The sequence below is a fragment of the Euphorbia lathyris genome, chromosome 6, assembly GCF_963576675.1.
Source record: "Euphorbia lathyris chromosome 6, ddEupLath1.1, whole genome shotgun sequence".
Classification (NCBI taxonomy): Eukaryota; Viridiplantae; Streptophyta; class Magnoliopsida; order Malpighiales; family Euphorbiaceae; genus Euphorbia; species Euphorbia lathyris.
The window spans coordinates 90,917,900-90,934,586 of NC_088915.1; the positions used below are offsets into that span (position 1 = coordinate 90,917,900).

At 32.2% G+C, this 16,687-nt stretch overlaps 1 protein-coding gene across 1 annotated transcript; it reads left to right on the forward strand.

Annotated features, from left to right (window-relative positions):
- The first annotated feature begins 6,324 nt into the window (after positions 1–6,324).
- On the forward strand, positions 6,325–11,803 carry LOC136233509 (aspartic proteinase NANA, chloroplast). The gene is made up of 2 exons (XM_066023185.1): positions 6,325–7,128; positions 10,905–11,803. Exons 1-2 carry the CDS (start codon positions 6,497–6,499, stop codon positions 11,755–11,757), a joined length of 1,485 nt encoding a protein of 494 aa, XP_065879257.1. The 5' UTR covers positions 6,325–6,496; the 3' UTR covers positions 11,758–11,803.
- The last annotated feature ends 4,884 nt before the right edge of the window (positions 11,804–16,687 follow it).

Consider the following 16,687-nt stretch of genomic DNA (forward strand, 5'->3'; position numbering starts at 1 on the left):
CGCACCATAGGTGTGACGTGATGTTCATATGCTCGAGGCTATTTGGTGCTTTTTTTATTTTTTAAAAAAATTTAATATAATTTAATTGTTTGTTATTTGTTTACATTAATTTATAATAGTTATTTTAATAATTGTTAATTTAATTCGTATGTATGTAGATTTTATTTTATTTAATTGTAGTTAATTTTAGTTGTTGTAAATTTAATTTTGTTTAATTTAATTTTAGTTAAATATTTATGTTGTAAATTATATTCTTTGCTAATTTAATTGTTGTAAATTGTATAGGTAAATTTAGTTGTTGTAAATTATATTTGTTTTTAATTTAATTTTGTTTAAATTTTTATGTGTAGACGGAGCGGTCTACAAGCGCAGGGAAATCTATCCTATCATCAGTTCATCGTCTAGATATGGACGAGGACGAGGATACACCACGTCATACGAGACTACGTGATATTGATGTATCAGGTCGTAGACGGAGAGGGGCTGCGACGCAGCAGGTGCAGAGGGGTTCGATTGAGCAGGCTGTGTTGGATCAGCCCGAGATTCGGGGAGCGGAGGTGGAGGCAGATTCTTCTGATGACAAAGATCCTAGTTTTGACCTTGTTGATGATTATTTTCAGGAGGTAGCCGAGGTACAGCGCCGGTCGGTATCTAGTGGTGATGGTGAGGGTGAGGGTGGCGATGAGCAGCTGATCCAGGGCAGACATCGCAGAGGTGATCGTTTTGCGAGTACATGTACTTTTAATTTTAGTATAGTATTATTTAAATTTCTAGTCTAGTGTTTATAATTTTAGTATAATATTTTTAATTTTATTAGAGTATTATTTAAATTTCTAGTATAGTATTTTTAATTTTAGTATAATATTTTTAATTTTAGTATAGTATTATTTAAATTTCTAGTATAGTGTTTATAATTTTAGTATAATATTTTTAATTTTATTATAGTATTATTTAAATTTTTAGTATAGTATTTATAATTTTATTATAGTATTATTTAAATTTCTAGTATAGTGTTTTTAATTTTTGTAAATTATTTTTAATTTTAGGATAGTATTATTTAAATTTCTAGTATATTGTTTATAATTTTAGTATAGTATTTTTAATTTTATTATAGTATTATTTAAATTTCTAGCATATTTAAATTTTTGTATAATATTTTTAATTTTAGTATATTATTATTTAAGGCTTAATACATGATAGCGCGAAGTCTAGTGCGTCGTATTTTCTACGACGAATATGTGTATTATGATAAGTGCTTTGGCTATGGATGTGGTCTTTCTAAATGCTCTATGTTCACTAGACGTCACTACTACTTAGGGGCAAGTGTACCCCGTCGTATCAAGTAATAATCCGGTTAAGACCGGGTATCGAATCCACGGGATTTATAATTACAAGTATTAGACGACTCGGTTTCGTATGTTATTTAAGCGGCGATTACTTTGGGGTAAAGTAAGACACAACTACACACTAACTACAGATTTATGTAACTAAAACCCTATGAAGTGGGATGAATATCGATAAGTTATAACCACGATAACTAATGACTCTAAATATATACGGATAGTAAATTACTCTTGCAAAGACGACTAAGTGTAGTAGGACCGACCCGTGAAGCACTTAGACTACGTGATTCCTAGTCAAGGCGTGTCTAAAGTGGGGGAATTAGAAACTAGGGCTCGTAAGTTCCGTGGCTTGTTAATTCCTACGGTTTCCGGTTTGTCACTTCCGGTAGGGCAACACCTATATAACTCCCTAAGGATAGCCCGAATGGCGTCGGAAATCGCGTTCTCCTACACAATAGTCAATTATCAATATCAAAACAAGTAGCAAACACTAACACGTAAAGGGAAATAGAGATTATAAATCATGAAATTATAAATATGAAATGTATATAAATGGAATACAACCAAGCCTAGTACATAGGAAGAGTACAAGCTAATTAGCACGTAAAAGGGGAGAATCCGCCCTTGAAACTAGCTAACCGGACTCAAAGCCGTCTCCTAGGTCGTGGAGGTGGAACTCTCGAGCTTGGTGACGAATGGCGGAGCGGAACTTCGATGGAATGCCGAAACAACCGAACAAGCTCTTGAGGTGGAGAGTTTAGCTACAAAAACTGAATCTACACTACAACAAGTAACAAAACAAGTATAGTTTGCTCTCTAGTGTGTAATTATTTCTTCCTATCAAATGAAGTTCAAGAGCTTCCTATTTATAGACATCAAGCAAGGGTAAGTTTGTAATTTCACAAAGTACAAGTATGGAGCAACATTATTTGGTGCAGAAATCCCATGATACGCCCCGCGTAAGGTGGTTTACGCCCCGCGTAAGTGCCCATTCCGTCAGAAATCTCCTGCATGTGGACCAATTCCGTGTCTTTTTGTCTCAAGTACGCCCTGCGTAGCTAAAGTACGCCCCGCGTGTTTGAGTCTCTGAATTTTTATCGCTTGAATTGGTGCTTTTACGCCGTGCGTAGCTGAAGTACGCCCCTCGTAAAAGAGTCTCTGAGTTTTTATCATTGAGGAAATGCCTGGTACGCCTCGCGTGTATGGTTATACGCCCCGCGTACGAAGAGTTGACTCAGGGAGACAGTGCAGTCTGACTTTCAGGATTAGGCCAATTATTGCCGACATGTGTCATACGCCTCGCGAAGAGTGGCATACGCCTCGCGTATGCTGAGTCAATTCCACATGGCTCCTGCGGATAAGGCAATCATTGCTGACACATGTTTCACGCCCCGCGTATAGGATTATACGCCCCGCGTATTTGAGTAGATTTTTGCTCCATGCTCGTACCTAAAATACAAATCTTACGAGCCGAGTTAGCTTGACGTTTTTATTTCCTAAACTAATCAAAAGCACGGAAAATTTACTGAAAGTACGAGATTTATTTTTATTTCTTTATTTTATCAAAACACTTTATTTTTGTAATTAAACTTATTTATTTTATCCAAAATCAACCCGTAAATCACGCTAAAAGATAGGGGTAAAATACCCTTATCAATACATACGTAGTCCCCTGATCCATTTTTTTCATTTTACCACCTAAATTTAAGAGACAACCTATTAACCCCATAAACTTCCAAAAAGCCAGTTAATTTACCCATTCTCTCCGACGTGGCGCTGACCTGGTAAAATACAAAGCTGCAATAATCCAAGCGTCACATTAGCGCCACGTCGGAGAAGAGGGATAAATTGAGTGGCTTTTTGGAAGTTTATAGGGTAAAATTAAAAAATAGACAAGTTCAGAGGGTTACGTATGTATTAAGCCATTATTTAAATTTCTAGTATAATATTTATAATTTTAGTATAGTATTTTTAATTTTAATTTTATTATAGTATTATTTAATGTATTTTTAATTTTAGTATAGTGTCTATAATTTTAGTATTATTTAAATTTTTAGATTCAAGGTCCAGCAAACGTCCCAAAGCCAGTGAGAACCACAGCTGGATTGTTTCTAGACCGGTGGATGATGGCCCCATTGATGATTCCGAGATTCCTAGTTTTCTAGGACATGTTGCCTCACAGATTCAAGGACCAGCAAACGTCCCAAAGCCAGTAAGAACCACAGCTGGATTGTTTCTAGACCGGTGGATGATGGCCCCATTGATGATTCCGTGATTCCTAGTTTTCTAGGACATGTTGCCTCACAGATGCTGGGAGGGGAGCTTCGATCGTATCTAACATGCTACAACAGATCATTAGCATGTCAGAATTTGGGGGTGTGGTTACGTGGTGCGACACCTGAGGTAAGAATAATTTAGTCAAAAAATTATTTTATTATTATTTTTAACCCTAAACCTCAAAAAAATTCAGTAATTGTATATGTGTCATTTTACAGCTGCGGGATATGATCGAGAGGACTGAGTTGTCTCACCTCCCATCCACCATGTTCAGGAACATCGACGGCCCGCTGTTATTTGCGTTCGTGGAGCGGTGGCAGCCCGATATGAACTCCTTCCACATGTCGTTCCGGGAGATGACTATTCTACTGCATGATGTATGACAGATTCTGCGTATCCCGATCGATGGTGCGATGGTCTCCGAGTATTTTCATCTTTTCACGGGACTAGGGATGAGAAATGGAGGCTGTGTTTAACAAGAAGTAAAATATTTCATTCCAAAGACCAAAGTCAATAAATATATATTTATAAACAAGTTATTAATATATATATAGATAGATTTCTGTTGATCTCGCAAACAAAAATGAAAGTTTTTTAACAATGCCAAAAATGAAAGTTTTTATCTATTTTTTTTATCCTTATTTTAAAGGCAATTTCTATTTAAATTAGATTTAAAGATTTTCAATTCTATTAAATATTTTCTACAAAAATTTTAGTTAATTTGAAACTCTATTTTTTTTTTTAATGAAAACAAAACCTGTATTAAAGCGTAAACGAAAAACAATCATTCTGGATACAAATTAAAATGCAAGAAAAAAATCTTCAATAAAAATTTCTAAATGAGAAAGAGAATTAACCTAAACACCTAAACTATGTACAACAGAATTTGCTTGGCGTCTTTCATATACGAACTCAATTGATATAAAAGCACATGTCAACTCTAAAATATCAGCAACAATAATCCCGAGCCAATTTGTCAAGTTTTGTTCACTCTTTAGCAAATGGATTGCTGCAGCAGAATCTGATGCAACTAAAATTTTCCAATAACCACAATGACGTACCATGGTACAATGAATTGAAAAGCGTTAATAGCTCAGTATGTAAAACTGCCATAGCTTTTCCAATTGGCCCGCCATCAGACATTGGGGCCTATTTTGTTTAGCTGTTAGCTAATAATTGTTGTTGTTGCTGTTAGCTATTTACGGTTGCAGTAAGTTGTTTGGTGTTCCTGTTAGTTGTTTAATTATTAGTGTTTGGTAAAATTATATTAAAATTTTGCTGTTAGTATTTAAATGTCTAATATGGACATGTTTTAAAAATATTTTGTGAAAATAAGAAGTATAATGTTGTCAATAATAGATAATTACAAACAATTGTTCATTAAAAGCTCAAAAAAGAACAGTTTCCAAAGAAAATGCTAAACGCGGTTATATAAACATAACCAAACGCTATATTTTTCGCGGTTTGGAGTGAAACACTAAATGCTCATTCGAAAAGTTAAAACAAACACCCTCTAAGACTAAACCATTAAAATCTATAACAATCATCCCAAAAAAGCCTTCAAATGATTTAACCATCACCATTTAATTTATAATTGTTAATTGGAATATTTTGAATATTCCATTTTTGAATTTTGAATAATATTGTCGAAAAAATATTCTATTAATAAAAACTAGGCTTAATACCTTTACAGTCTTTTAAGTTGTTGTAATACTGCAACTGACCTTCCGAATTTAGACTTATAATAATTGACCTACCCAACTTACTTATTTGGAACTAATAACCTCTCAAGTTGCTCAATTAGAACAAATATCTCGTCAAGTTGCTTGTTTGGAACAATTAGCCGATAAACAAAAAAAACATTCAACATAATATTATATAAGAAATAAAAGATTTTCAAAATATCAGTTGCTACATCTAATTTTTTTTACTACATCTAATTAATCTAGTGATACATTAACTAAAAGGCAAAAAAAAAACTTCCGAAATCAGAAATATTAACCTATTTGAGGTGGTTTTTTCTGTTCTAAATAAACAAGTTGAAAGAATTAGTCGTCACAAGTCTAAGTTCGGATCAGTTACAATATTGGAACACCTTGGGGGTGGAAAGATATTAAGCCTAATAAAAACTAGGCTTAATACCTTCACAGCCCAAGTTGTCCCAATACTGCAACACTGATCCTTCGAACTTAGACTTGTGACTACTAACCCTTTCAACTTGTTTATTCGGAATAAATAACCTCTCAAGTTACTCAATTGGACATAAATAACTCGTCAATTTGTTTATTTGGAACAATTAACTCACAAACCCAACAAAACATTTAACATAATATTACATAAGAAATCAAAGATTTCCAAAATATCGGTTACTATATCTAACTAATCTACCAATACATTAACTAAAGAGAAAAAAGAACTCTCGGAATCACAAATATCAACCTATTTGAAATGATTTTTTTTTGTTCTGAATAAACAAGTTGAAGAGATTAGTTGTCACAAGTCTACGTTCCGGATCAGTTACAACATTGGGATGGATGATTCAAGAGGCTCGGAATGTATTAAGCCTATAAACTAACAATTTATAGAATAGAATTACATATTTTCTAGTTATCTATTTTTATTTTTATTTTTCTATTTTTATTTTCTATATTTCTATTTCTATCGTAATCTGCCAGCAAACAGAGAAATAGAGGTATGAATTAGAAACAAAATGTAAGAATCAGCGCAGTTGTAGCTTAGATTTAAACATTAACCATACATTTCTACAGAGCTTTTGAATCTCTATTCCTGTTAACCACTTAGAACACATTTTTGTTCATTGTTTTCTTTTATTCTCTCTTTTTTACTTACATAATCTTCATCTGAGAGAAGAAAACATGCCTGCGCTGCGGCTGCTCTTGTTGTTCATCTGGTTCTATTCTATTTTTTTCCTTTTGTTCGTGTACGGAGATGCAACGCCAGCGGCTGCGGGGGCGGCGGCTTCAGATCCAGAAGATCTCGACGACAACAGCTCAGGGGTTGTATTCGAGATGCACCACCGGCATTCGGCTTCCCTGGGCGCGGAGAGTAATAATTTTGGTCCGCCGCCGAAGAATAGAATAGATCGGACAAGACAGCTTCTGGACAGCGATAATGTGAGGAGAGAAATGTTATCGTCACATCGGATAAGGTTGAAGACGAAGCAGCCGGCGGCGTGGATTCCGGTTCATTCAGGTTCTGATTCTGGACAGGGGCAGTATTTTGTATCGCTGCGAGTCGGAAGTCCTCATCCGCAGAAGGTTATTTTGGTTACTGATACAGGGAGCGATCTGACATGGATGAATTGTCAATATTCTTGTAAAGATTGTCCCAAAGCTGGACCTCACGTCGGTAGGATCTACAAGGCTTCTGAGTCAACTACCTTCAAAACGATTCCGTGTTCTTCCGATATGTGCAAGGTTCAACTCGCTAATTTCTTCTCTCTCAACAGATGTCCTCAACCTGACACACCATGCCTTTTCGATTACAGGTACTTGATTACAAACTTTAATTTGTTTTGATTCCCAGTATCCATATCCATAATTAATAACGAAACATTCGGTTAAAAATACCTCTAATGTTTACCATTACGAGTAATTTTATATTTAATGTCTAAAATGATATAATTTACCTTACACGTTAGCAGTGAAGAACATTTTTACCTCTAACATTGACTAGTTGGATCGATTTATGAAATAATTCATCAAACTGTGTTCTCGGCTATGAATCTTTTGCCATACATTCGTTATATATGCCTGTCATTTTATCACTAATTAATAACTAACAAGATCGCAAATATATTATTACACATGGAAAAAATAAAAGAAATACACTGTATTTTGTATGACTTTAATAAAAAAATTCAAATATTTCGTGGAATTTAAAATATTGATCTCTAATTCTATTATTAAATCACACAAAAAATATGATTTTTTTTATAACCAACGGATATACAGTTGATACAGAATAAGTAAAAAATATCTGTATTTTACAATGATGTGTGAAATTGATCCAATTATCCAACGTTAGGGATAAATTGCTTTTGGCAGTCAATGTTAAGGTTAAAATTGCACATTTTCAAAGTTAGAGGTAAAATTGTTTTTGGCTGTAAACGTTAAAGATCTTTTTGTATCTTATCATTTTTCTAATTTGTTGGTTTTTTTTATGTCTTTTTATATTACTAATACACTTTTTGGAAATATTTTTATTATTTATAGTAGGAGAGATAAGTTTAGTTTTAAGGTTTGTTTGATTCAATGCTATTTGCTGTTTGGTTCAACTGTTGCTGTTTGCTGTTACTGATACATGTTTACTGTTTTTTTTATTATTGTTTAGGCTTTACCTGGACTTTACTTCTTTTTGCATATCATCCCTGGCTTAGTCTAGTCCTTCCTATCTTCCTTTCCCTCTTTTGTTTCAATGCTCAATGGCAGTTATCTTTAGAAAGAGTAGGGGGATCGATTTCCTGGGATGTCTTTTCTGTAATCAAGACAAAGGAAGATGCCCACGCCAAGATCGATGAAAATAGAAGCCGGCTATTTCTTATTTTATTGTAGATAATAGGACAGGTAAGGTAAGAGAGAAGACCGGTTACGCCGAGAGGAGCACACCTTGATCTGTTATTCCTTCCTCGCGCACCGTCGATCAGGGCCTATATATTTGAACTAGTTGAAAAGAAAAGGCGAAGTTGCCCCTAGTTGATTATTAGTGTTTGACAAAATCATAATTAAAATCAGATTATTAAATGATTTAAAATGAGAATAGGAAGAATTAGAAACAACAAAGTATTCCAACACAAGCTCAAAACCGAGAAAAAGAAAAAACTACTAATAAAAATACAACTTTAAATGCAAAAACTTCAAAAAGTAGCAAAATCAAATCGAGATAGAAAACGAAGGAATTAGAAACTAGAACTTTGAGTTTGTGGCATTTTGTAACGAAGCAGACTTTTTCAAAACTCAGAATTATTAAAGAAGAGAGGAAACAAATACCCTCTTAATGCAAATAATGCTAATTAAGTCAAAAATAAAAAAGAGAGAATCTTTAGATTTAAAGTATATTTACACTCTTTTAAACTGTAAGTTTTACTTATTCACACTTTGAGCTTTTAAAATAATCTATCACACAGTTAAAGTTGGCTTTCAAAACTTATTACACAGTTATAGTTGACTTATACAAAACCATTGATATGTCATATTTGACAGATGAGGTGACACACAGAACAAGCTTATGCACTTTATTTTATTTTATTTTCTATAGCATGCATATGACATCTCATCTGTCAAAGATGTCAGATCGTCGATTTTATGTGCAGGAAGTCCGAGTCAACTATAGGTGTACGATAGGTTTTTAAAACCAATTATAGATGCGTGATAGGTTTTTAAAACCAACTAAAAATGTGTGATATGTTATTTTAAAAGTTCATGGTGCTCGGTCCTGGCTTCAGGTGTTCTCTAGAGGGTGTCGACTTAGTCGGGATGTCCTTGGTTCACCCCGCTACTTTTAATAAAAAAAAAAGTTCAGGGTGCTAATATGTAAAATTTACCAAGTTTAATGGTGTAAATATGATTAAGCGAATCTTCACATAAAAAGTAAAAAAATTAGGAAAGAGATATTGAGGGAAACTTACTTATTTTAATACTGTAATTAATATTACAGTCTTGATGAAAAACCTTAAACGATATATAAAAAAACAGAGGGAGTAATAACAGACTTAAACCATTATTTGCCCCTCCAGCTATCTAAATTTTTATTATTTGCCCTTTGCCCTTGATCTATTTGACATACTTATTTTAATTGGTGAAATTCACATAATTTGAACAAAGACTTAACAAAATTGTTTTTGTATCGACAAGTGACGATATTTTGACACTTAGACTTGATAAATTTTAGTTTTAATAAATTTTTATTATTTTTTAATCTAATTAATTATTTTTAAATAATAAAATCTATATGACAAATAAACTTTAAGACATATGGCGTGTCAAGTGCACATGTCAAAATATCATCATATATTAAGGAGATAATGGTTTTGTCAAGTGTTCATCTAAATTTGGTGAAATAATTAAGAGGTTAAATGTCAACGAACACCCAAATCACACAATTTGAATAATCAAAGGTTAAGTAACATTTTAAGCCAATAATAATAATAAAACATGTAAATATGTATGACGGATAATGGGGCACTTGCCTCGATAGCTCATTTAACTCTTAAAAAAATTGGTTTAATATATTAAGGGATAAGGGTAAAATTTGATCTTTAACATTTTGAGTAATGTATAGATTTGATTCTAAAATAGAAAACGGTCCAAATTTAACCATAAAGTTTATAAGCAAGATTAATTTTAATCCTACCTTTCGGAAAATTTGAAAAAGTTGGCTTGACGTGAACAATTATAAAAGATAATATTTTATTTAATTTGTATATATACATTATAATTGAAGTAATTTATTTAGGCAAAATACATCATTAGGTCTCTGGTCTTTTATTTGGACATAGTAAACATCTGATTAATAATTTTGACACATTAAACTCATGATCATTTATTTTTTTATTGCACTAAGTCATTGCTTGTGAAATTAGTTAGTTGTTAATATTTAATTCAGTTAAAAATATGTTATTCATTTCATATTTGTGTTTGAAGTTATATTTTTTTACTGTTTGAAATAACGTTCTACAATTTTTTTTTTTACAGCCAGCCACATTGCACATATCAAAAACTATTTTCAATTTTTTCAAACTAGAAAACACAAATTTTAAAGTGAGGTGAAATGAAAAACTATTTGTTAATCGAATTTTACTTTCAAAACTATTTTTTTTTTTCCATTAGGGGCTTAATGTGACAAAAAATAAAAGATAAAAAGCTTAATGTACTTAAATAAAAAATAAAAGACTTAATCAACAAAAAATATTTGAAAGATCAAAAAACCTCTTAGTACTTTTTGCTAGTGTTGGGCACAGATTCTAGAAATACTAGATTAGACTGAATATCTCACGAAAAAAAATAAAATTAGAATAAAATTTTGACTAATTTTGACCAAATTCGACTAGTTCGGTCAAAAAAAGTCAACAGTTTGATCCGATTTTGAATTCTTTTCGTCAGATATTCGATCTTATATAGCATATTTAAGATCTATGTTCAGCCCTACTTTTTACCATTTATTTATAATGTTATAGTTTTTTTTTTTTTTTGTAAATTTATTATTTTATATACAAATAATTTGCCTTCACTAATAAGAAATCATGAATGCTACTTGTGTCCACAGATATTTGAGTGGTAGGGAAGCTATTGGGGTTTTTGCAAACGACACTTTGACAGTGGGACTTCATAATCGGTTCAAGGTAAGACTACATGATGTGCTTATTGGATGCACTAGAGGATATAATGGAAGTGAGGGTTTTCCGGATGGAGTACTGGGTTTAGGGTATAGAAATCATTCATTAGCCGTAAGATTGGCAAACACATTTGGAAGCAAATTCTCTTATTGCTTAGTAGACCATTTAAGTGCAAGTAACCTTAAGAACTATCTTAGTTTCGGAGATATTCCACTTTCAGAGAAACCAAAAATGGAGTATACAAAGTTAATTCTCGGTGTCATAAGTTCATTTTATGCGATTGATATTTCAGGAATCTCATTAGGAAATAAAAGGCTAAACATTCCTCCAGAAATATGGGATGCTAAAGGTGAAGGAGGAATGATAATTGATTCAGGTACTAGTTTAACAATGCTCGCAGGTGCAGCATACGATGAAATTGTTGATACTTTGAGGCCGGTTTTCAACAAATTTGAGAAAATTAAAAAAGAAGACGAACTCAATTTGCCTGAATTTGAGCTTTGTTTTGGCCCTAAAGGATATAATAGTTCCATGGTTCCGAAATTGGTTTTTCATTTCGTCGATGGATCTAAATTTGCTCCCCCGATTGACAGCTATATCATCGATGTTGCTGACGGAGTCAAATGTCTTGGGATAGTACATCTAACTTGGCCAGGAACATCTGTTTTAGGTAACATCATGCAACAAAGTCATTTTTGGGAGTTTGATATTGGTAATCGTAAGTTGGGTTTTGGCCCTTCTACATGTGTATTATCATCGGAATCTCCCAAATCAGGGCATTAGATATTTTTTCTTTTTTCTTCTTTCTTTTATCTTTTATTTTATTGTTTACTAGTCAATTTATATTTTATATATATGATGACGTACCAAAAACTCTAACTATAATTGTATTCTTATCCTATTATTTTTCCTGTACAGTTTATAATTATAGTATAATATTTCATCACACAAAATTACTTTTTCTCTTTTATGTATATTCATCAATTGTAATCATTTTAACTTAGGTAAAGTTTTAAAAATATGGTTATATTTTTTTGTCAATTGCATACTTGCGGGTTTTCTTCGTAAGGTTTCTCAAATTGCTAAAAATAAATGTTTTTTAGTTTGACATTTTAAAAATGATTGTTAACGACCTAAAATTGAAATTTTTTAAGAATTAATGTTGTTAAGTATCATATTTATTATGGAACCACGTTTTTTAATTTTCCAAAGTCATAATTTTCGGAGCTTTCTCTCTCTTCACCAAACAATATCTAAATTACCTCAAAATTAAAAAGTTGAAGAACTAAAGTTATTTTGAATATCATCAATTTTTGAAAATTTTCAATTTTAATGTCGTCAATCGTTATTTTAAAAAACAGATATTGTTTTTAGCAAACGAAAAAACTTTATTAATCTCCTAGTCGAAAAAAAATATTTCAGTCTCCATTTGAAAAAAAACATACAGGCACACAATTGACAAAAAGTGTAAGCACGTAAGTCTTTTTTGTATTTACCCTTTTAACTTGATAGAAAGCATCCCGAGTTCCATGATCTTTTATTGTTTTGTTCATTAAGTCATTGATCTTTTATTTAAACATATTAAGCATCCGATAATTTATTTTTTCTCTCTCATTATAAGTCATTGTTTGCTAATTGCGTACATATGTTATTCATTTCATCTATGTTTGAAATTATATTTTTTACAATTTGAATTAAGGTTTTTACCGTTTCCTTATAGCCACATTACACATATCAAAAATTGCTTTTAAACTGTGAAAAATATAAATTTCGAACACACAGAAAATGAATAACACGTTGTTAATCAAGTTTTATGTACAAAGTTTTTTTTTTTTGGATTTCAGGGAATTAATGCGGCAAAAAAAAAGATCAAAGGCTTAATGTATCTAAATAAAAGGTTAAAGACTTAATAAACAACAAAAAAGAAAAATCATGAGCCTAATAATACTTTTTACCTTTTAACTTAATCCATTTTTTTCATATATAATCTCGATGATCATGAAATGAAACTTATATATGAATTTTAAATTAATTGGAATCTAAATAAGGATTGAGACATAAGATAAGATGTGTCACTATGGCATGTTACTTTCAAGAAAGGAAACAATCGAAGGTTTTAATCCTAAATCAAGTAATTATTTTTATGTTTGATTGATGGAATATGACTATATGGAATAACTAATGTTGTTCAAAAAGAAAACTTTACTTTATCCTTCAATTGCAACTTTCTATTTATTTTTAAATTTTAATTATTACCATAAATTACTCAAATACTTATATACATATATATATAATACAGAAAAACGTGTATGAGCAGGTGATAAAAAAACAACGCATGCGAGGGGGTTCAACCCACAAGTACGGGGGATGTGATTTTCCCTGATTCCCTTTTGAGTGATTGATCCACATGTTCACTATTCATATTAGCAACATGTCACGCCACTTTTAAGGGGACATATCCGTTTGATACCCCCTCTTATTTGGTTTAAAATGTTTTCGGTTTATGAATGGAACAAACGCCCGTCTCAAAGGATAATGAGAGTCGCCACTCGGTTTGTTTTCTACTACAGAGAAATAATCGATACAACAGATGCCGTAATGACACTACCATACACTTTAGAGAGAGTTCGTGGGAAATTTCTTTATTTTTGATTTTTTTTTCTAGATTTTCTTAGATTTTTGCCTTGCTTTTTCTTTTTAAGCATTACTCGGCGAGCTAAGTGATGTTCTAGTTGATTTATCTTTTGATAAATGAAGAGATACAAATTATATCGGTTGCTCATGAAGTAAAGTGATGTTGCTCGACGAGTTGCTCCAAAACAGCAAATTTGCTTTCTTTTGAGATTTTAAGGACTTTTACTCTTGAGATTTGAAACACAACTAAAGCAAATTTATGCAAAAGACACAAAAATTTCATAGGTATGAAAGCTATTTAAGAAGGTTTAGGGCTTGTATCGTGGTTAATGAAATAAAAGGGTTCATGTATGGCTACAATAGGGCTTACTAACACAACATAAAAGGGTTTTTAGCCAACTAAAGAAAAGTTCATAGAACATAATGGGCTAAGTCTAGGTGCCTTTATCATTTCATGTCCTAATTAGACGTGTGTGGCTTTGATTTCGGTGTGGAACAAGACGCTAGTATCACAATATGAGCATGACTCTCAAAAGGAGACTTGGGATTTTTTGGGTGAAATGCTCTTGTGAATGACGCAAAAAGCTCACAATTTTGAATATGATTTTTTGTTCAATAACCGGTTTACAAAAATGTTCAATACCGAAAATGCATACAATTATACTTCTCAGAGCTCATTGCTTATGTTCAAAGTTTCTATGTTTTCAAACTTTTATTCAAAATGCAATTGTTTTAGATTAGATGACTGTCAATATGAAATTTTGTTCAATCAAAGTTTAAAATATCTAAGCGAATCAATCTAATTTCACTTAATTGATTGAAAAGCCCTTAGGTCAAAACAACAATTCGAAATACATCCATGATAAAAATTAAAAAGTTTATGAAGAATTTGTGATTACTTCCTTAGAGACTAATGTCAATCTGCCTCCATAGAGGTCTCATTAAGGTCGGTTGACATTAGCCTCAAACTTTTCCTTATTTTCCTTTTGAACAATAAAGGACGATCGTCCTTCATTTTCACTAAACAAGGCTGATAGTCCTTTGTGTTTAGAAATGCACAGACAAAGAAAACTCAACATGCAAATCACATGAAATACACGACATTTTTAGGCCTATCAATTTGTTACCTTTACAGTGTGATTCTAGAGCTTAAATGAACTTTACCTGAGTGATTCCCATCCTTCAAGCCCTTAATAAAAGCTCATTGTACCCGAACAAGAACAAAACAAGGGTTTTGATGATTTCAACGCCTTTTCACCGATTTGAAGATGCCATCTTAGCAAATCCAACCTTATGAGTGTGCTGGTGAAGTCAAATATGGGATTGGTGGTGTATATTAGTGGGATTAATTCCTACAACCCAAGATTTTTCCTTCCTCATTGTCAAAGAACAAAGCTTTGGATCCAACCCCCCTAAAAAAACCCCTTTCTCTCATTAAAATCTTTGCTATTTCCTTTTCCCAAAAGAGTCCTATAATTTTGACCAACCATTTAGCTTAAATAGGCCAAGAATAAGGGATTCAACATGATATAGTTGAGGCTTTCGAATCCCTAATATACTGGATTCAAAGGCCGATCAGTCTTTTCTAAGTTTCTTATTAAGGTTGACCGGCCATTGTGGGTGATGATGTAGCACTTTTTCCCATTGTATAGTCAAACGTTTTGAGATATTTTAGTTAAATGTCGATCGACCCTCATGAAGGTCAGTCAACATTGATGAGAGCCTATCAGCCTTAACCTTAAGAAAATTCTTCATTTCTCATTCTTGTTCATTTTCACGGAGGTTTGACTTGTCGCTTGGAGGCAAGAATTTTCACCGGATCAAGTTATAGCTAAAGGCTCGCACATCATCGAGGTCGGAAAAATCCGTGCATACACCTATTTGATCCAAATTTGAAATTTTTTAATAAAGAAGATACTCCCAATTTGCCTAAATTTGAGTTTTGTTTTGGTTTTAAGGGATATAATAATTCCATGGTTCCAAATTTGGTTTTTCATTTTGTCGACGAGATGAAATTGTTGGGAAATCTAGAAAAATTAAAACGTGTAGAAAAGAGTTTTAACAAAAAAAAAAAGCCATCCTAGATAATAACATGTAGATTAAAATAAGCTTTTACATACCGTTCTTCATGTTCGTATTTGATCAATTGAATCTCTAATTTGAGATAGAAGGATTAAAAGATAGAAGGATTAAAAGGTGAACCCTCTCCACTATCAAACTTGCATCGAAGAGCTTTGATTGCACCTTAATTCTTTATCGAAGAATTCAGACATCAATGCTAGAAAACCAGTGTGGCACTAGGGTTTAGGATTTTAGGATGAAACTGATCCAAGTGAATTAACTTTTTTATTCCTTTTTAATTCTCATGTACATATGTCTTTTGGAAAATAAATAAACCATAGATTTTAGGTGCTTTCTATGGTTACTTTGTTTTTTACAAAGTAAAGCTTACTTTGTTTTTCACCATTGGATGATGGTGGACTTTAACAAAGTAAGTTTATCCAATGGTGGTAAAAACAAAGTAAGGCTTACTTTGTCAAAAACAAAGTAAGCATGGCCTAACCCTAAAAGAATAAAATCATTATAATAGATATTGAGGCACCAATGGCGAGGAGAGTGCGAGAGAATTTTCAAAATTCAAATAAGCAATTACCCTTTTAATTGCTAATTATCTATTTCCTTTAATATCTTATTTGCATTAATCTTCTAATTCAAATCTTCTTAAATATTGAATATATATTGATCAAAATTATATACCGTATTTTCTCCACATAAAACTATAAGGTCTAATACATCCCCAGCTCCTCCAAGCTGTTCAAAAACTGCAATTGACCCCTGAACTTCAAAACATTACAACTAACCCCTTAACTTTCTTATTTGGAATAAATAACCCCTCAAATTAATATTTGGAATAAACAACCGCTCAAGTTTCTTATTTGGAACAAATAACCCTTAAATCCGAAAAAATATTTGACATAATATTACATCAGAAATAAAGGATGTCTAAAATAGAGTATCGTTTCCACGAGTATGGTGATTATAAGTACTAATCTCTTTGCTTACTATCTATTATTTAAAC

Coding starts and splice junctions, on each gene's coding strand:
- LOC136233509 (XM_066023185.1), top strand. CDS start 6,497: ATGCCTGCGCTGCGGCTGCTCTTGTTGTTCATCTGGTTCTATTCTATT. Junction 7,129..10,904: donor CCATGCCTTTTCGATTACAG/GTACTTGATTAC, acceptor TTGTGTCCACAG/ATATTTGAGTGGTAGGGAAG.